This window comes from Maylandia zebra, linkage group LG14 (assembly GCF_041146795.1).
Source record: "Maylandia zebra isolate NMK-2024a linkage group LG14, Mzebra_GT3a, whole genome shotgun sequence".
NCBI classification, from domain to species: domain Eukaryota; kingdom Metazoa; phylum Chordata; class Actinopteri; order Cichliformes; family Cichlidae; genus Maylandia; species Maylandia zebra.
In genome coordinates this window covers 850014-870894 of record NC_135180.1, presented here as the reverse complement: position 1 = coordinate 870894, position 20881 = coordinate 850014, and the positions used below count along the sequence as shown (strand labels likewise).

The window sequence follows — 20881 nt, the reverse complement described above, 5'->3', positions numbered from 1 at the left end:
CATACAGAGCCAACAGGTCTGTAGATGACGCCATCAACATGGCCCTACACTTCATCCTGCAGCATCTGGACTCCCCAGGAACCTACGCCAGGATCCTGTTTGTGGACTTCAGCTCTGCCTTCAACACCATCCTTCCAGACCATCTCCGAGGCAAGCTTTCCCAGATGAATGTGCCTGATCCCATCTGCCGGTGGATCACTGACTTCCTGACGGACAGGAAGCAGCATGTGAGGCTGGGAAAGAATGTCTCGGACTCCCGGACCATCAGCACCGGCTCCCCTCAGGGCTGTGTTCTTTCTCCTCTGCTCTTCTCCCTGTACACCAACTGCTGCACCTCCACCCACCAGTCTGTCAAGCTAATCAAGTTTGCAGATGACACCACCGTTATTGGACTCATCTCGGACGGGGACGAGTCTGCCTACAGGAGGGAGGTTGAACGTCTGGTGTCCTGCTGCAGCCACAACAACCTGGTGCTGAATGCCCAGAAGACAGTGGAGATTATTGTGGACTTCAGGAAGCACACAGCTCCACTCCCCCCATCATCCTGACTGACACCCCCATCACCTCTGTGGACTCATTCCGCTTCCTGGGTACCACCATCACCCAGGACCTGAAGTGGGAGCCCACCATCACTTCCGTCATCAAGAAAGCCCAGCAGAGGATGTACTTCCTGAGGCAGCTGAAGAAATTCAACCTGCCAACACGGACGATGATGCAGTTCTACACTGCAATCATCGAGTCCATCCTCACCTCCTCCATCACCGTGTGGTACGCTGGAGCCACTATCAGGGACAAACAGAGACTGCAGCGTGTTGTGCGCTCTGCTGAGAAGGTGATTGGCTGCAGACTCCCATCTCTGCAGGACCTGTACACCTCCAGGACACTGCGGCGTGCAGCTCGGATCTCAGCTGACCCTTCTCACCCTGGATACAGTCTGTTTGACCTGCTCCCCTCAGGCAGGAGGCTCCGGTCCATTCGCACCAGAACCTCTCGCCATAAGAACAGTTTCTTCCCCTCTGCTGTTGGACACATGAACAATAACCATATGACTGTTCCCACCACTAACACATGACCCTACGCTGTGTTCACTGCATCATTCCATGTTTGGCACTGATCACCACCTGCACTCATGTATATATCATGTATATATCTATCCACTTAGCACTTTTAATTCTTATTCTTATTTTTATATTTTTATGACAGTATGTTTGCACTGAAGCACCGCAGCAATTTCCTAATGTTGTAAACCTGCTCAACATTTGGCAATAAAACCCTTTCTGATTCTGATTCTGATTCTGACTGCTTCCAGCCAAGAGTGATACCATATATGCCCCATAGCTGCAGAGAAGGCTAACATTGTTATCTTTTTACAAAAAACCAGCTGAACATGAGAGGTTTTTGGACCAATTTTGTGTTCTCCATTCTTTAAGCACCGGTTTGAGCACCGTTTGAGCACCGGCACCGTTTCAAAAGTACCGATTTGGCACCGGTATCGGATAAAACCTAAACGATACCCATCCCTATTAAGGATCTTTAACAGCAGCCTTAGTTCAGCTGTTGTACAGCCTGTTTTAAACATGCTGTTGTACAGCCTGTACTTAAAAAACCTCGTCTCAATTCCTCTGTCCTCTCAAATTTCAGGCCTATTTCAAAGCTTCCCTTCCAATCGAAAATTTTGGAAAAGATTGTATTTGTTCAGCTGCAATCTTTTGTAAATGGGCTGGATGTTCTTCAGGTTTCAGTCTGGTTTTAAAGCTCTTCACAGCACCAAAACTGCACTTTTAAAAGTTGAGCCACTGACTCACTGACCACAGCATCTGGATCTCATGACTGGAGCATTACGGGATCAAGGGTTTATCATTCGAGTGGTTAATAGTTAATTAATCACTAATTTAATATCAACACAGGTTAATAGCTGTCTGACAGGACCTTTTCCGTGAGCTTTGGAGATCCGCTTCCTCAGCTCCCCTTACTTGTGGCGTTCCTCAGGGATCTTTACTGGGGCCAATTTTATTCTCTGTGTCTGCTGCCTCTAGGTCTAATTTTCAGTAAATATAACACTTGTTTCCATTCATATGTCGATGACACTCAGATCTACCTAATCTAATTAAATGTGCTATACAAATAAAAACTATAACGCTGTTGTTAATAATACTACTGGTCATGAGTTCAAACTATCATTTGTCAAGGTGCACGTGGCTTAATCCTGCATGTTGGCCAACAGGGGAAGAAATCTGATTGTTTCGATTAATAAAATGTAACTTTGTAATTTACAGTCTAGTTTGGAGTAACTCTAGGAGAGACTAGCAAAGTCAAAGACTATTACACTATTGCAATTTCTACTGGACATCAAATAGTGTTTGCATTAAAATGCTGAGGTACTGAACAACATCAAAGTATTTGTACTTTGACTTTTTGATTGTTTTTAAGCTTTTTTTACTAATAAAAATTCAAAGTCACATGGAAATAAAACAGAATTGAGTACTGGAAGGTGTGTACCCCACAGCAAGACATATTGTTTGTCTGGAGCACAGACACAGTCCAGTTCACCTGTAACTCAAAGCAGCAGCAGCAGTAACTTTAAGACTTAACAGAGTCCAGATAAGTAGGTTTATTGTGAAGTTGATATGATGTGAAAAATCAGAGAGGGGTGATCATTCATCTTGTTTAGGTGGACACTGTAACACCGGGACCAGTCGATACACACTGACTGCTGCAGCCAGCTTCAGGAGGCTGAACTGCAGCTTTTGACACTTCAGTGGTTTCATTTTCCAGAGAGAAATGTTTTCTATTGCATTCCATTTATTTGAAACCTTTGCTCATTGTTTACCTACAAGCAGAAGCATTTACACAGGTTAAGACAAAAGCACACCAAAACCTCGATCAGTGGTTCCAGATGTTTCTGCCTTGAACTTCTGTGCTGTCACATTTCAGACATGTGTCCAAAAATCCAAAATTGTTCATGCAAAGCAAATCTAGCAAAGTCCACAAATCGGAAATGAGCTGGATTTGAGAACAACAGGGTCCCTTTATATAAAACAAGAAGGTTGTTCAGCTGTGACATAATGCTGAACTGCATTCTGCAAACACAACACTAGATGGCATCTGTTTAAGACTGACTTTTATACATATGAAATTGAATCACAGTGTGCTTTGGCTGTTTCTCAAACACAGACAAACATGGATTTTATAGCATTTCTGTGCAAACGTCTTGAGCTACTCCTTCGTTATTTAGATTTTGCATCTAAGGAGACAGAATTGTAACTTTTTAAAGTTCATCTTGAACAATGTTGCAATGGTTTTCACTACAAGCTGCAAAACACTGCGTCCAACATCCAAAGAAAAACTTGAAGGAGGCTTTTAAAAGTCACATGAAACTTGCCTGTGATTTCAGGTAAGGCTCTGTGGTCATACCAAATATGGACTTCTAAGCTCATTGTACAAATATACTGTGTTTACATGTATGTAATGCGCCGTGCCCATTTCCCATTGACGATATAAAGATATGAAGCCTTTGCTTAAGACCTTTGCACTGTAGGTAACAGACTACTAGAATTACGCTAGTCTCTATGCAAGAAATGATTTGTCTTTCGGTTCTGTTTATTGCTGCACACTAAACTAATTTCTAATAAATCAAATGAACATAATGAAAATGTAATAACAGGAAGTCAGGAGCAGTTACAAAAATAAAACTCAGGTCATAATAATCCAGAAGAGTCTTTACCTTGCTCAGTTTTTATATCTATTTATTTATTTTATATCTATCTAAATTTGATTTTGCCATGTTTAATATATGCTGCTATTGCTCACGTGTTTTTGTAAGGTGACCTTGAGGGTCTGAAAGGCGCCTATAAATAAAATGTATTATTATTATTATTATTATTGTTGTTATTATTATTAAGTATGAGCCAGCATGGATAATTATAGACGTGTGATTCCCAATTATCCAAGAAATTAATAGTTCTGTGAAGTCTGGGTCATAATGTGTGGTAACACGTACCTGAACCCTGACTCTACTGTATACTTTCAGAATAATCGCTTTCTGGATTTTCATTGTTTTTCTTACAAGTCTTTGCAACAGGGACACCAAAAAAAACACGATAACTAAGAGAAACTATTTCAAGTTTTGCTTACAAATCACAGAAAACACTTGGTTTGGGTAAGTTAGATAGGTTAGACCTCAAAGGCTTAATAATATACAGAATCTGTGGTAATCAAGTTACACAAAAAGGCCAATAGGCACTTGCCCCAGAGGGAAAAAAATGAAATGTAAAGGTAAAAATACTGATTTCATATTTAAAAAAATGTTCTTCAGACATTGGGTATGAAGAGGGAGCTTCTGTACGAGTCTTTGTCCTCCTCCTCACCATGTTCTTTGTGATCCTCGAGAAGTTTGTCCAGTAGGTTTGGTGATTCCGCCTCAACCTCCGGGTCTTCGTTCAGAGACTGACCTTGAGCTTGCTGCTCTGAATGCTCGGGGATCTCCAGGATCTCGGGCTGAGGGTCCATACCCTGGGGCTCCAGCTGTGGGATCATGGCGGTCAACGACATGGACAGCGGCATGTGTACCAGAGGCGACCCAGGCAGCGCTCCAGAACCCGGGGCAAACTGCACCCCGTGATTAGGCATGGTCGATATAGTGGTGAGTGGCTGGGCCCAAGGAAGATAGGTCAACCCTGAGTCTTGGAGCTCCACTTGAGGCAGGGAGGCTGGGGCTGGTGCCACTGGTATGGTCTGAAACAACAGCAATCATTAAATATTTATGATGATGGCAAAGACATTTAACCTTGCAAAAAGTCAAACGCATGCATAAAACGGACGTCTGCTGATGCCACGAGCCTCACTTTAGGCGCTCAATCATTGATTTTTTTATGTTTTAATCAAGATTTTGTGGAGGGTTTGGAAGGTAGACGCAGTGTCACTGCAGTCAGCATTTATTGTTCAGCTCACAGGAATATTGTAATCAGATATAATTAGGTACACAAGAAAAGAGGGCCCTAGTGAACCCGGTGGACACAGACCGGGTACAGCTTGTGCTGATTCAGACTGCTGCGGTGAATCTTTCTACGGTGAACCTACATGTTTGGTGTTAATTAGCCTCGTGGTCATGTCCCAGTGTTTTAATGTGGAGACAGCCACCATGTTCTTCCTTCCTGGATTCTCTTTGTTGTGATGTGTTTCCATTTATTTATTTTTTCAGAGACAAACATATTTTTCCACTTTGCACATCAACTCATCGTCATGATGAGTGACGTGTATGTAAATCCCTAAACTGAGTCAGTGACAGTTATTCTCTGGATAAATTCAAAAACTGCAGTGAAAAAAGAGCTGCAAATATAAAGGAGAAATCGTTCATGCTGAACAGGCAGAAATCTAAATCCCATGTTAATCCCACGGTGTACAAAGGTCCTCGGCGGGTTTAAAGAGTTCCAGTTAATCCTCTACCCCAGTCTTATCTCTGTATTTATTACCCACTTGCAGCAGGTTTGAAATGTAAGAATTTAAAGACAAGCACAGCAGCTGTTGGCAGTTAACACAGAGAGCATGCATGCAGTGATAACAGGCTTTTATGGTGGGAAGCATCACACTGCATCACAAACACTTGTCTGCACCTGTAGAGAAAGACGAGCCCTGTACGAGCTACCTTTGATTACAGACGCTGAGACTACCAGCACAATAAGATGACTTAGTTCACTAAAGACAGAACATACGATAACAGGATCCTGTGGCGCTGTTAAACATGTTGCATTATTTTGACATAAATGAGTTTTAAAGAAAACTTTAGATCGTTCCCGTCCCAGCCGTGACTCTGTGGGATACAGTACCATCGGGTCTCAAAGGTGAAGCAGCCCCTTAATGCCTAGAGTTTCAGATTTGGTACATGTACTTTTACATATACATATTTATACTTGCACATACTTATACACAACCTTACTTTAAAGTGAAATAATAGCCTGAATCCATGCTTGTACTGTTGCAATGGCTCTATCTGTTAAATCACATTTGACTGATAGAGCGAGAACTGATTGTTTTTATCCTTTTGTGCCGATTTGTGATCATTTTATTCCCCCGTGCAATCTGTAGAACATATTTGCATAGTCCTTTTTCACTCACCCCAAAGTTTGTCAGCAGTGGTGTGTGTGTGTAGGTCAGCATGGTGTAGCTGGGACACAGAGTTTGCATAGTAAGTGTCGGAGTGGCTGGGTAGGTCAGAGTCTGAGCTGAGGGGTCCTGCTGGTTGTAGTCAGGCGTCGACCAGGACATGGCGGCGGCCTGCAGCCCAGGACTGGTCGCTTTCCACCCCGCACACTGCAGCCCTCCATCAGCAGCTGTGGTCGGCGCTTCGGCTGGGGATCCGCTGGCAACATCACAGCCAAAGATACCTGGAGAACAAGAAGCAGATTCGGCATTAGACACGCGGAAACAGCTTTACGTGGAACATGTAGTTCACAGGTGAGGCTTCTACCTTGTGTAAATGACAGCTGGTTGTTGTGTGAGACCATGTCCTGAAAAACACAGATATCATCAATGAGCTTAACAGGTCAATAACTGCAGCAGAACCTTAATCACAGCAACGCGGCGATGTTGATATGTAAACATGCAGCAGCCACACCTGGACCTGTGACACTCAGGTGTGAGCAGCTATCTGAGAATTCACTCTTGAAAAGTGTTTTTTGAACTTTCTGGATCCGTTCATTAAAGCGAAAGCTGTGAATTTGATACTACTGGGCATGGAAGTACATCGGTCCAGTTCAGCTTTATTTATATAGTGCCACATGCCTCGACCTACAGTAATACAGAGAATATCCCGATGATCAGACGACCCCTGTGAGCCTCCATGATAGTATTAAAACAGACCGTTCATCTAAACCTCAAAGGCCAGGCTCTATAAATGCTGTTGGTGGGTCGGTGAAAACACAGAGCACTGGTACTGTTGTGCAGCACCCAGCGTTTGTTATTGTGCAGTGACACATCTTGACTGGTCTGACTGGGAAATGTTCTTTCATTCATGGTACAGTTGCTTTTAACATTTCCTTGGAAGGTAAGACAAAGCTGAGGTGGGACAGTCATCAGGGTCTCTATTTACCAATGCTGGCATACTGGATATATCATACTGGATTTTTCTCCCCAATAAATAACTTATGAGGGGTTTTTCCAGTCTTGTATAATCTGGGGGATAAATGTGAGTTCATGATTAACCTTATTTATTAAAGTGGCAAAAAAATAAAACCATTACTGGACGATCACAAAGCCTACATGTATGACAAATGTTTTTCATGCTAACTGAGCAAATTCCAGCTTGTTCTGCCAACAGCTGCTTCTGCTGTAAATGACATATCTCAGGCACGTGTGGGAGCAGATCTAGGATCTATGTTCTTCTGAGGCCAGAGCAGGCAGGTCCTCTCCTGAGAAGAAGTGAGCTGTAAAGATAGCAAATAAAAGAAAGAGACAATGATACAGAGGATCGCTGAAGAACCACTGAACCCATTCTGAACCTGTGCTATTCATTGCTTTGTCATTGTATTTCTCCACACACACACACTCATTGGAGGGTTTCCATTGTGTGTGCGCTTTAACGCACTGACATCATGTCTTTAGGATCATAGCTATGCTGATAAATGAAGCTGTGGCCAATCAGACTCCTTTCTGTTTCGTGGTGGATCAAAATCTCACGGTACTTTTATCAGTTTTGAAAGGTCACCAGCAGCGCGGCCCCAAACCACGACAGAGCCTCCACCGTGCTTCACAGAGAGCTGCAGACCCTTAGTCGGGCTCTTTCCTGGCCTCCTCTGTACATACTGAAAATAATTCAAACCAAAACATTACGTTTGGATTTATCACTGTGACTGACTGACACCATTTCTGTCCAGGCTTCAGGAGCTAGATCAGCTGAAGGGCCAGTTACACTCCTCAGGTCCAGGGTCAGGTCATTGTTGGATGTGTTCCTGTTTCTTGTACTGATCATTTGCTGTTTTCTTTGTTTTTAGGGGTGCCACTCCTCGTCTTCCCCAGATTTCACAGTTTTTTGAGGATACAGTATTTCACAGTCTGGCTCTTTTGGAGTCACTTTTGTTTTATTTTACCTCTGTCAGAGTGTGTTATCGTTGGTACTTTTGACCAAGAAATGATAACAAAGGGTGTGTTTTTGCATCCCTTCAGTTAGCCTCCTTTTTAATGCTCGAATGATTCACAGCCGGACTGACAGCGAATGAAAAAGAAACCAATGTCCAAATGAGCAGAAACTCTGGAAGCAAAATGTAAAGGGTGGCTCGGGATTTCTGCACAGTATAAACTGCATGAGTCATTTAAAAAATCATCAAGTTGATTTTAATGGATCTGTGACCGACCGACTGAATCCAGTTTCACCCTTTGGAAAGTTCCTGCAGCTAATGTGAAATACATTCAGACACTGAAAGATTGAACTAAATGAAGTTGGAGGTAGAGGATGGTGCCGCCACACTTTGTGTAAGAGGTTCAGATTATCGTTCAAGCAGAACGTTATGGCTGCTTCTTAAAGCGCATTCATGGTGAAGTGGAACACACCCAGTCGGCATGTCCAGGTGTAACTTTTATGGATGCTGTTAAAGCCGACTCATTCCTCAGCCTCAGTCAAACCCAGTGCAGGTGATCAGGTCCTTTACTTTGTGAACACAAAGCGTCCTCAGAAAGTGACCACAGTGGGGTTTAACTGTGCGATTGTTGTAGCTCCTCCTGTCAGAGCTGTCGAACCATCAGCTCCTCTCCTGCAGCCCGTCAGCCACCTGGCAGCACCTCCCTGCTGCCTTGAACACGCCCTGCCCGCTGACTGCAGGCAGCAGGATGCAGTACAAACACTGACACACGCTGTCAGTGCTGCCGCTGTTGCCTCCCATTCGGTCTTTTGTGTTTGCGTATCGCAGTGTCTCTTCTTGCTACAGGCACATGTACAGCCCGACCGGTCGATACCAAACAGACGGGTTTTAGACTCAATCTGTGAGACGGACATTTGGGTTTGCACAAACACAGAGACGAGGCAGAGAGTGGACAGTGTGGCAAAATCCACTTTTTGTGAAGTCTGTAATCTTTCCTCAAAGAAAAACGGACAAAATATCCACAAAAAGAGGAAAGACCAATGTGCATGTGTCGTATAGTTAACTTCTGGAATTCAAAATGAATTATTCAGGTATTGGCTTTTATGTATTTCCTCATCGTTGGTGCTCAGGTTTCTGTTCGCAGCGTAGCTGTGATTTATCAGGTTGATTGAACAAACTGGGAATTCAGTCCAGAGATGATGACAGCGTGCTTTCACAACACGCTTCTTAGCTCCAAAGGCAACACGTTCGGAGGATTTTTACTGTGGAAAGCTGCAGTGACAACATCTGAAAGCAGACTCAGTGAGTGTGGAATAACTGCCACCTCATAGTAATGTGGTTTGGTTTGAGATTTGCACAAACACAACTGTCGTCCCTTTGAACCAGAATCCTGGAAATACCCACGTAGTCCTGCCAGGCAGGCAAATAGTGGAAGAAGTGGACAGAATTTTATCTTTGCTGCTAGCAGCACTAACTCATTGCATTTAAAATAATCAACTGTAGTGCCGTGCCAATAAAAGATGTTGGAATATCACATGCTAGTCACGGGGAGTGTCCGTACATGTGTATGTTTGTGCACACCGCTGCTTCTGGCCTCTTCTCTTCTTGTAGGGATAATAAATAGAAAGTGGGAGGTCTCTTTGGCAAGGCTGCACGTTACTTTGCATAGGGCTGTGTGCCCAGCCCTGCAGCTCTGCTGTAACCGCCATGGAAAAACACCTGGATTATATAAGGATAAAACCCCCCGCTGCTTTCTGAGCCTGTATCCCGACCGAACACATCCTCACAGGACATTTTGCTTTCGATTCCTGCAGATCTCATGTGCAGTCTCCTGAGGTGCAGAACAGTCACTCCCAATCAAACAGTCTCTGCATGTTGCTGTTCTGTGAGGTTGTGATCCCTGCAGAGAGATCAGTGATTCACGAGAAAAGAATACTGGCCTAAAGACTGAAAGTGATAAATCATCAGGAGGCTATCAGGTCATGTGATTAGAGGGCAGCTCTACGTCAAAGAGGGGTGGGGGGATTTTTGGGGGGGGGTTCATGGAAACTGTTGTTGAAACCTTGCAAAATGTTCTTCAACATGAAACCAAAGCAGAGCACCGCTCTATTTTACTTTTATTTATTTTCTTACACATTTTTAACTGAGTCTCTCCCAAACGTCTCACAAAGCGCCGGTTTCAAAGTGTCAGCACATAATGCAGAGCAGTCGCTGCTCCCCACTGTGGGAGTCTCCTGTGTATTTGTTTAGTGACTAACGATGCCGTGAGGGCTTCTTTGGAAACACTGTTTAGCAAAGTAAACCTACCCTGAAAACACACAGTCCAAGTACAGCTTTAAGGAACAATCTGCAGGGTTTTGTTGGTTTTGCTTTTTTTAAACCACACATTAATTTACAGGAAATGACTTACCTTGCAGGTAAATGCACACAGACATTTTCATTCGTTTCAGATTTTACTTGAAGACTGCTTTTTTTGAACCCTGCTCGTTATAAATGTGGCAGCTTGTGCTTCAAACATCAACAAGTGTTCTTTGCTTATCTGTCATGGCGTCCTCACCCCAGTAGGAGGCAGTGTCTTGGTGCTGTGAAGTTCCAGGCTCCTCTTCCTCCTCAGCAGCTCTTTGACAGGATCCCTGACTCGCACACCTTGGTATGGCCTGGACCTGCCCACGGCTGATGGCTGTGCTAAGGAGGTCAGACACACAGCAATGAACAGATACACACAACCTCATTTCCTTTTCAAGTTGCTTTAAATCAGCCACATGATGCACACGATGGGTTCACACAGTTCATGAACGGAGGAAGCAGACGCGCTCAGGTGCCATGACTGTAAGCCGACACTGAGACACTAAAGACACACGGAAAGTGAACCTCTCAGACGTATTCTCTTTAAGCCTTTTGAGTGTCAGCATCAGCTGATATAAGCCTTTACAACCAATATTCTCAGTGAATGTCCACGAGTGTCTAAGGTCACGGGCTGCATGCACTTCAATTTGACCTGATGTTGAACTGTCCAGTAAAATAATAGCTCAAAATGTTTGCTGCTAAGGTTGTTAAACTGGTGCTTTTGGTTTGGAAGAAATCAACAGGTCTGTTATGACGTGATCTGTTTGGGCTGCAGTGCAGGGCTTCCTCGTGTCAAACACAGACAAATGCAATGATGGTGTCCCCCTTGGGTCGGTCGGCTGAAAGTGTGCTGCTGGAAAGCAGGCTGAGCATCCGTGAATGACACTTTGTGAAGAAGAACTTTTGTGACCACACGTCCCCTCTCACCTGTTCTTCTCCTGCTCTCTCCCTCTCTGTCCACCTCTCTCAGCCTTTACGAACTGATCCATGTCATATTTAAACTGAGTACAGACTGCTGCTGACGCACACAGGTAGCATCACGTTGGCTCGCTGTCACCTGGATCGAGCCCAGTTTAACAAACTAAAATAATAACGCACATGTCAGCTCCTTGGATGGAAACTGGCGATATCCCAGCAGACCAGTGGATCAAGGTTACGCTGGGTTTGTTCCTGATATGAATCACATTGTTGCATCAAGAAGTAAAATAAAACCAAATAAACATGTGGTGCTACCAGCTATGCTGAGCCCCTGTCTGTAAGGGAGCAGTCAAAGCTTTATTACATGGTTATATGCTATGATAACCATCAATGTGCAGCTTACAGTAACTGTGTAACAATACAATAAAACCTGTGTGAAAAACACAAACAAAAATGGGCATTTCATCATAAAACATGTGCATCACCTTATAATTCTTATAATTAATTTGACAAAACAAAAAGAACTCTAACGGGTCTTAAATCATTACTCTGTGTTTCACATGCAGCTCAAATTATTTCATTAACATTTTTTGGCTGAGTGCCGTACTTTACTGATAAGCCTGAAGGCTCCATCCTCAACAGAGACACACTGACAGAGTAAATGCTTTCTGGGAACATTCAATGTCTGGAACGGGCAGATTCTTGCAAGTATAAGCATGAGAAAAAAATCCAGCCTAACAGCAAAGTCGCATTCATATAAACTCTAATCAGCACAAGTGCAGACAATGGCATCAGTCATTGCCGCCCCGAGCTACAAAATCACCGGTATTGCAGAAATGTGCTCCAAAGGTAAGCGTGACCATAAAACAATGACACCACGGTCATTTGTGCATCGTAACACACTGTACAGCAGCTACACTGATCATGATGCTAGGTTAACAGGTTAAAAGGAGGACATGTACAAATTTAAAACCAGAATAAAGAGCAGGCGGCCTCCATACAAACTAACAGTGCTGAGCACACTCCATTCATTTGTTACTGTGTGGCTGCAGATTTAAAACCCCTCATTCCAAATATAAAGGCTGCTAGCATGCACTGCATAGAGCACTTATTAAGATCTTTACTGTGAACGTTAGCCTCTTTAGATGCCACAGGTAAGCACAACATGTGATTGCAACTATGAGAAAAATTATAACCACCTGATGTAGAGCTGTGGTCATGTCTGATGACTCGCAGAGTTAAAGGCACGTTTTTTATTATTTTAATAGAACTTCCTCATAAATACAGAAATAATAAATAAATTGACTGAACATGATCTATAAAAACAGTTGTGACATTCACACGTGGTTTTAACAAACGCACGTCTGAGTTAGTTAACATATCGATTGAATGCCTCCATGTTTGGTTTTGTATATGAGCTACTGTTGTTGGAATTGCACAGATGTGTCAGCAGCTGCCAGAAAATGTCTTTGACACTGCTGACCTGCACATTTACAGTCGCTCTTAGATTCTACACGCTTGAAATATTTTTCATAAAAGAAATACGAAGTTTAATTAAAATGTGCTGATATGATCGCTGGGGTTACAAACACACACTAAAAACAGGAAATTTGCAATCTCCTGGGGAGAGTCCATCAATTATTTCCTAATGAAACAGTCTGAGACTCACGCTGGAGACAGTGGCTCAGATGGACTGGTGCACAGCTAAGTCACAGCTAAGTCAGTTCAAATGAAAAGGCTCATTCCCACAGACTGTGATGTTGATGCTGTGCCAAGACATTGTGCCATACTGAGCTTCAAGTTCTCATGTGTGCAGGTTTCTCGTTATAACATGTTGAGTCTTATCATCCCCTTCCCCACCCTAATACTGTGGCAGAAGATGAACCGGACCCAGCTGGATGTTTCTGTTATGCCTGCATATCCTCTGTTGCACTGCAAACATGGTGAGTCCGTTTACTTAGCTGGGCTTCACAACTAAGTAACTAAAAGTTCGCTTCAACAAGCAGCTCGTAGCTCAGCTGAACATAAACTGCCTCCCTGTCTTCAGACGTCAGCACGCTGAGCCCGTTGTGGTGCATGGACATCATTCAAAAATGGATTTAGTTGGAATTACTTGGTTTCAGTTATGAAATTCTGCAGATTAGCAGAAATCCCCCAAATTAGTAAGGCTGTATCAAGCCTCATTTGTGATTATCCAGTTAAGAAAGCAAATAGAGGTCAACAGATTGTGCTATGTGGAATTTGTCTCCACGCCAAGAACAGGGCATAATCGGGGGCGGGGGGGTACAAGCACTTCCTCCTTTACCAAAATTTCACAATGAGAAATTTCTGTGACCATTCAAAGTCTGCCATGGCAAAAGGACACTTTCATGTTTGTCCCTGTTTCTTTTTCTTTTCCTCCACACTGATCACTGAGGACCCTGATAAAGGGAAGTCTTTCTCTCTTCTCAGAATTTCCCTCCAGTTACCGGCACATTTTTTTAACCTTGAGCCCAGAGTTTTGGTTCCTATCACTCACACCGACAGAGGATGGAGACCTTGGGTCCAGACATGTCGGTCCTCTGCTTAACCCCTGTCACGAGGCTGAAGGTATCCTGACAGTATGCTGCACAGCTTCCTCTCTGAAGCTGATAGATTTACCTCTATAGGTCAGACAGGCCACACTTTCTTCTCAGAACAAACAGAACACTGTGACAGTCTGCCATGTACAGACACGTCTGTGGTGCTTAACAATAAAAGGCGCACAAATGGCCACTGCACCGAGCCCAGCCCCTCTTCATTGCGTGTGTGCGTGTTTGTGTGTATGCATGTGTGTCCATGTGCATTTTACAGTAACGGTGGCAGATTTATTTAACAGTCTGTGCACTTGGGTCTAAATACAGGCTCGTCGACTCCACACAAACTCAGCCACATAACAGCACAAGACTTTATATAAACCATTTACAACATGGGAAAAAATAAGTCATGTTATTTAAGTGTGAAGAAGTTGTTTAATTAAAGTAACTGTGATGTACCGTCCCATTTGTGCATTACTGGATTACTGCTGTTGATGCACTGGGTGTTTCTTCTTCACTCACTGTGTGTTTATACACCCGCATTGAATCATTGTCTCTGTCTCTCTTCCACAGCATGTCTTTATCCTGTCTTCCTTCTCTCTCCCCAACCAATCACAGCAGATGGCCCCGCCCCTCCCTGAACCGGAGGTTTCTTCTGTTAAAAGGGAGTTTTTCCTCCCCACTGTCGCCAAAGTGCTGCTCATAGGGGGTCATATGATTGTTGGGTTCTTCTCTGCATGTATTATTGTAGGGTCAACCTTACAATGTAAAGCACCTTGTGTTCTAATTAAATCAGTGATCAAAAGGTGCTCCGTCCCCAAGCAGCAAAGCAGCCCTACACCAGCACATTTCCACCATCATACTTCATACTTGTTTGTCTTCTTCTGTTTACACCAGTTTCCTTTAAGGGGGCATCACAGTGGATCATCAGCTCCATCTCCTGCTGTCCCTAGCTTCCTCTTCTGTCACACCAACCCACAACGTGTCCTCCTTCACTACATCCATGAACCTCCTCTGACCTCTTTTCCTCCTGCCTGGCAGCTCCATCTTTAGTATCTTTTATCCACTATCCCCTCTCTCCACATGTCCACACCGCCTCCGTCTTGCCTGTTTGACTGTGTTTCCAAAGTGTTAAACCTGAGCCGCCCCTCTGACATTCTGAACTGTCTTGTCCATCCTGCTCACTCCCAGTGACACTCTTACAAAATCTTCAGCTCTCCTGTCTTTCTGTCCGTGCCACGGTCTCCAAACCATCACAGCAAAACATCACAGCAGGTCCATGTTGTAAACCTTCCCTTTCATTCTGCTATTCCACAGTCACAAATCCGCCCTGACACTCATCTCCACGCACTCCATCCTCCCCGCTCCCTCTTCTTCACCTCTCTTGTGCGCTCTCCATTACTTTGGATGGTTGACCCAAGGTATTTAGACTCATCCATCTTCACTATCTACTCCTTCCCTCCCATTCACACACATATATTCTGTCTCACATGTGCTGGCTGTCATTCCTCTTCTTTCCCGAGCATATCTCCACCTCTCCAGGTCCCTTTCCACCTGCTTCCCATCCTCGCATCTCATGTCATCAACACTCTCAAAGGTTGGACCTGAAATAAAGGTCCAACCTTTGTCTGGAACAACTGCCTTTCCACTTTTCATCCTCCTCACAGCTGTGCTCACTTCCTCCTCACCAATTCTTTGAATTTGATAATTACCTAATTGTCCTGTGTTTGCCTCTCTCTCGTTGTCTTTATTCATCACTCTCTTAGTACATTTCCATATCTATGCTGACTCGAAGCTGCTGCACATGCTTTCCAGCTTCATTTCTTAGCCATTCTTCATACTTGGTGCTATCCGGTTGTTTAGTGATGACGCGACGAATCCTACTTCCGGGCCTAAAGTAGTCTGAGTTTAATATGGCTTTTGTGTTATTAACATGTTTAATGTTTTGTATTTTCTTCTATTTGATCTCAAAAAGCTCCTAAAACAGTCAGTGATCACTGTTGACCTCCCTCGGCTTTTATTACCGCTAATCATTTATTTAAGCTCAGTTTTTAAAACCTTAGGATGTAACTACAGCCCAGGGTTAGGGGTTAGGGTACATTTGTTCCTGACCACCGAGAACACTCACGTTAACTTTTATTGAGTGGAAAAAAAGTTAGCTTGTTTATATTATGCTAACATAGCTGTGTCGCTAGCGGTCACGTAGCACATCATTATATACCAGCTAGCCCAACTTCAGTAACCCTACAAACGTCACTGCTGTTTAGTTTTCTGTCTTCATTTATGTTGGAAGTGATAACAGAGCTGTACGTTTTAATTTGTTTCCAAACCCCCGCAGTCAGGACATGCTATATTGTATTTAGATAGAAGCTAGCGAGCTAACTCCCTGCTAACTTCTAACTCCGTTAAATGTCATAAATTCCGTTTTCATGGATGCCTGGATGTTAAACTCAATTGTTACACCTGGTAGAGCAGAACTGATCATTTTATTAAAGATGAAAGACTTTAGACAGTTTTTAACTCTCAGTAATGCCACAGTGATCGTTTGATATATGGACCTGCAGCGGAGTTTAGGCCCAGACACGGCTAGTGACGTCAGACTGAACAACCGGATAGAGATTCGCAGACCACGTGACTTTCACGCATTGCATGCCGGGAACTCGTGGCAAAACAATCCAAGTACCTGCATCAAATGCAAGCATTTGCAGCACCGCAAAACGTTCATTCTTCGGTTCCAATAAATTCTTGCTTTTTCTTTGCCCCCCAAAAAGGTTCTGTACAAAACGAAGGAAACAATGCCGGTCCGTACAAAGACAGACTTGATGAAAAGTCAAAGAAAAGATACGAGGAAAAAATCAAAGGAGTGAAAGGGTCAGACCCTCACGAGCACACAGAGGGACAAAAGACGTTAGCGTGCTGCCCAACTTCACCACGCTCATATTTATAATCATACGGTTCTTGGAGTGAGTGCATACACTCATGAAGTTTAGTAACTTCAGGTCACTGCAACAAGCCCAGGTACAGTTTACCGACGGATGGGTGCAGGACCTTGAAATGCACCGTGTAGAAAGTAAAGACCATCGTACGTATCATAAGTTTACCAGTCTCACAAATTGTCGTCATAAATACACATTCGTTAACCGTTTATTAATAGGACCTTTGAGCTCAACGGTAATTAATTAGTAGTGGAAATAATTTCTGGTAGCATCACAGAAATGTAGCAGTGACAATAATATTGTATGTTGTAATCGCACTGGACAATTAGTGATACAAAACAACTGTTTTATCCTGTGAATAAAAGTATATGTTTTTGTCAATGTACCATAATAACAGAAGCGAAACGCAATATTGTGTCACGACAATTTACTATTTATGCACAATAAACAAAGGAGCATAGCGTCACAATTTCTGTTCAGCGCCAGACTTGCTTGTAACCTATATCACCAATTATGTTATGAAAATGACGCATTAACTACAACAGCAGACTGACCTTTGTGTAAATGCTTGGAGCAGACTAACCTGTGAGCTGGAGTGTTCTGGGACGTTATATTTGGTCTTTGAATGGCTGCAATCCAGACCATCCGTCGCCTCTTTGTTACTTCGGAAACATGGCTCGAACAATTTCTCTTCAACGACGTAATCCGATAACAACCGATCTCTTTACCCGTCGGCTTCCCGTGGCTGTCATGCGACCGGCTATTGCAGTTAATAATACAACAGCTTCTTGCCATTTTTTGTGTTTCTTTTTATCGCTGTGTGACTGATTTCAATTGAAAGCCTGCGTGCGCTAGTACCTCTTGCCACGAGTTCCCAGAATCCTTTGCGGTTTTACCCCTGAGTGACGTCACATTTTCAATCTCTATTAAAAAAAAAAGCTGTACCAGACACATGTACCTGTGATTCACCTGCACAGAGCATTAAAACATCCCCCTCTTCATGTGACAGTTTTTCTTGACCTGCTTAAAGAAATCACTCAGTTTTCATCACGACTATCAGCAGAGCAGAGGACACCTCCTGGAAATGTGTTAACCTTTCCTTATTGGAGCGACAAATTCTGCACAGCCTTTTGCAAAACAGTTTACACAGATGTGATTGAAGCAGGATGTGTCAGTCTGACCACGAGTGCCTCTGTTCAGGCCGACGGTCAACTCGATCAAGAAAAACTGTAAATCTGTTCCTTATGTCAACAAGATTAAAATGTATGTTTTTCACACCATTTTGTGACATGAATTGTCTAATAGTTGGATAAACACTGCATGACATTTTTGGGGCTGAACAAGGGTTAATGGCCTGTTCTCAGTTCTTGGCCTGATCTGCAGATCATGGATTGAGCAACTGCAGAATGCTGTACCAAAGCGAGGGAAGAAATGAGAAACAGATCTGTTGTTGCGGGAGGTTGGTGAGTGATGTTGTAACACAGCCAAGAGAAACAGAGGAGCTGTATGAACAAGAGTGAAGTGTGGTCATGGAGTTCTTTTCTACCTCATCATTCAAATGGAAGAGTTTTCTACAAAGATTAACTGGTAACACAGAAAATTCAATTATGGAACATATGTATCTAAATGTGAGAAAATGTGAAGCCAACACACAAAATGCTCAGTGCCAACAGAAGGAAATGAGTGTAACAAGTTCAAATTAATTGCTGTATCTGTCAACTGAAGCACGGTTGAGTGGATGATGTTGTCTTTTACTACTATCTGTTTTAGACAATCACACATGAGTGCACACGGACAAACAATCACCATGGCACAGGCACACAGACTCAATCAACACAAAAGAGGAAGCTGCACAGCTGTGCGGTGTTTTACTGTGCTGGCTGCCTGCTGCCATTTTGCATATCAAGATTACACCCCAATGGCAACACTCAGCCAGCATTCAAAAGGCAATCTTCCGCTTTCCGAAAGAGCTGCTTCTGACAAAGTTCACAACAGGAAAAGATATTTCCTTCTGTTTGCACTATTCAACATAAAAAACAATCCTGAACAGAAAAGGAAGACTTTACTTCAACTAGACAATAACAAATTAGCAGCGAATGGTCGTCGCTGAGTTGACGGGCTTTAATCATTTGTAAGCTAAAAAGGAATTTTATTAAAGATTAACTACAAATGTGACAGAAATGAAAAACATTTAGTAACACTATACTTGATAATTTACAAAAATGACAAAGGAAGTAGCTTTAAAAAAAATGTCTAAAATTAAATTAAAACTATTCAAAAAGACACGTTGTATTTTCAGGGTAAGGAAAAACACATCATTCGGAGCTGCTGGGATTATATCCACCTGTCATTAGTAAAAATAACTGTAATGTACACTTCACAGAGTGCTTTTTAAAACTTTCCTCATCCATAAGTTTGATGAAGCACATTTCATTCTGCAAACCTCTCCAGTTATTACACTTTAACATAATTATTCATTCATATATAAAGTCAGTATATACTGAGGAAACAGCAACAATATAGTGTACTTACATTTCTCCCAGTGCATGCTGCCTATCTGGTTAATATCAGATAGATAAACTGAAGAAAATCAAAGTGGCGCGTCAACTGACGTGCTTTATAACAGCTAGAAGCAAGCTAGCAATCCCCTGGGATGTCATAGCTTCTCTAACCACAACTGCATCTGTTTCACAGTTGGTAATGTCTTAGTTGAATCATACCCGTGACAGCTATTACATCTGAACAGAAACACACAGGCCCGGGTCAAAAAAGAGCTGACGATGAGAGAGCAAGCGCATAAAAAACATTTAAATAACCCATAACTAATTAAAATACTCTCAATGAAAGTAGTGCAACAGACTTCTTTCCCTGTTAGTCTTCTCTCAACAAGCAGACCTAAATTTAGTTAAACCGAAGATGTTATTCTGGCTGTCACTCACAGAAGCTGTCATTACACATTCAAAAGACTTTAATTAGAAAACCGAGCAATGTATGACTTAATTAGTTTGTTTTTCAGAGTACAATGGGAGGTCTGAGTTCAACTCATGGATGGATGGATTACTGTAGGGTCTACCTTACAATATAAAGTGCCTTGAAGTGACTCTTGTTGTGATTTGGCGCTGTATAAATAAAATTGAATTGAATTGAATAAAATTGAATTGACGGACGGACGGACGGACGGATGGATGGATGGATGCATGGATGGATGGATGGATGGATGGATGGATGGATGGATGAATGGATGAATGGATGGCTGGATGGCTGGATGGATGGATGGATGGATGGATGGATGGATGGATGGATTACTGTAGGGTCTACCTTACAATATAAAGTGCCTTGAAGTGACTGTTGTTGTGATTTGGCGCTGTATAAATAAAATTGAATTGACGGATGGATGGATGGATGGATGGATGGATGGATGGATGGATGCATGCATGCATGCATGCATGCATGCATGCATGGATGCATGCATGGATGGATGGATGGATGGATGGATGGATGGATGGATGGATGGACGGATGGATGGCTGGATGGATGCATGCATGGATGGATGGATGGATGGATGGATGGATGGATGGATGGATGGATGGATGAATGGATGGCTGGATGGATGCATGCATGGATGAATGGATGGACGATGGATGGATGGATGGATGGATGGATGGATGGATGGATGGATGGATGGATGCATGCATGCATGCATGGATGGATGGATGGATGGATGGATGGATGGATGGATGGATGGATGGATGGATGGATGGATGGATTACTGTAGGGTCTACCTTACAATATAAAGTGCCTTGAAGTGACTGTTGTTGTGATTTGGCGCTGTATAAATAAAATTGAATTGACGGATGGATGGATGGATGGATGGATGGATGGATGGATGGATGGATGGATGGATGGATGGATGGATGGATGGATGGATGGATGGATGAATGGCTGGATGGATGCATGCATGGATGAATGGATGGACGATGGATGGATGGATGGATGGATGGATGGATGGATGGATGGATGGATGGATGGATGGATGGATGGCTGGCTGGCTGGA

The 20881-nt window shown here is 43.1% G+C and overlaps 1 protein-coding gene across 1 annotated transcript; it reads right to left on the bottom strand.

Annotated features, from left to right (window-relative positions):
- Positions 1–2596: 2596 nt before the first annotated feature.
- On the bottom strand, positions 2597–19434 carry pou2af1 (POU class 2 homeobox associating factor 1). The gene is made up of 5 exons (XM_004537936.4): positions 19360–19434; positions 10630–10757; positions 6467–6506; positions 6115–6383; positions 2597–4734 (listed from the first exon to the last, which is right to left on the bottom strand). The coding sequence occupies exons 1-5, from the start codon at positions 19373–19375 to the stop codon at positions 4312–4314; spliced, it is 876 nt and encodes a 291-aa protein (XP_004537993.1). The 5' UTR covers positions 19376–19434; the 3' UTR covers positions 2597–4311.
- Positions 19435–20881: the final 1447 nt, after the last annotated feature.

Bases quoted from the DNA above. Each gene is read 5' to 3' on its own strand.
- pou2af1 (XM_004537936.4), bottom strand. The intron at 6,384-6,466 runs GTAGAAGCCTCA...CTTGTTCTCCAG, and splicing joins CCAGCTGTCATTTACACAAG to GTATCTTTGGCTGTGATGTT. The intron at 4,735-6,114 runs GTGAGTGAAAAA...CTGTTGTTTCAG, and splicing joins CACTGCTGACAAACTTTGGG to ACCATACCAGTGGCACCAGC.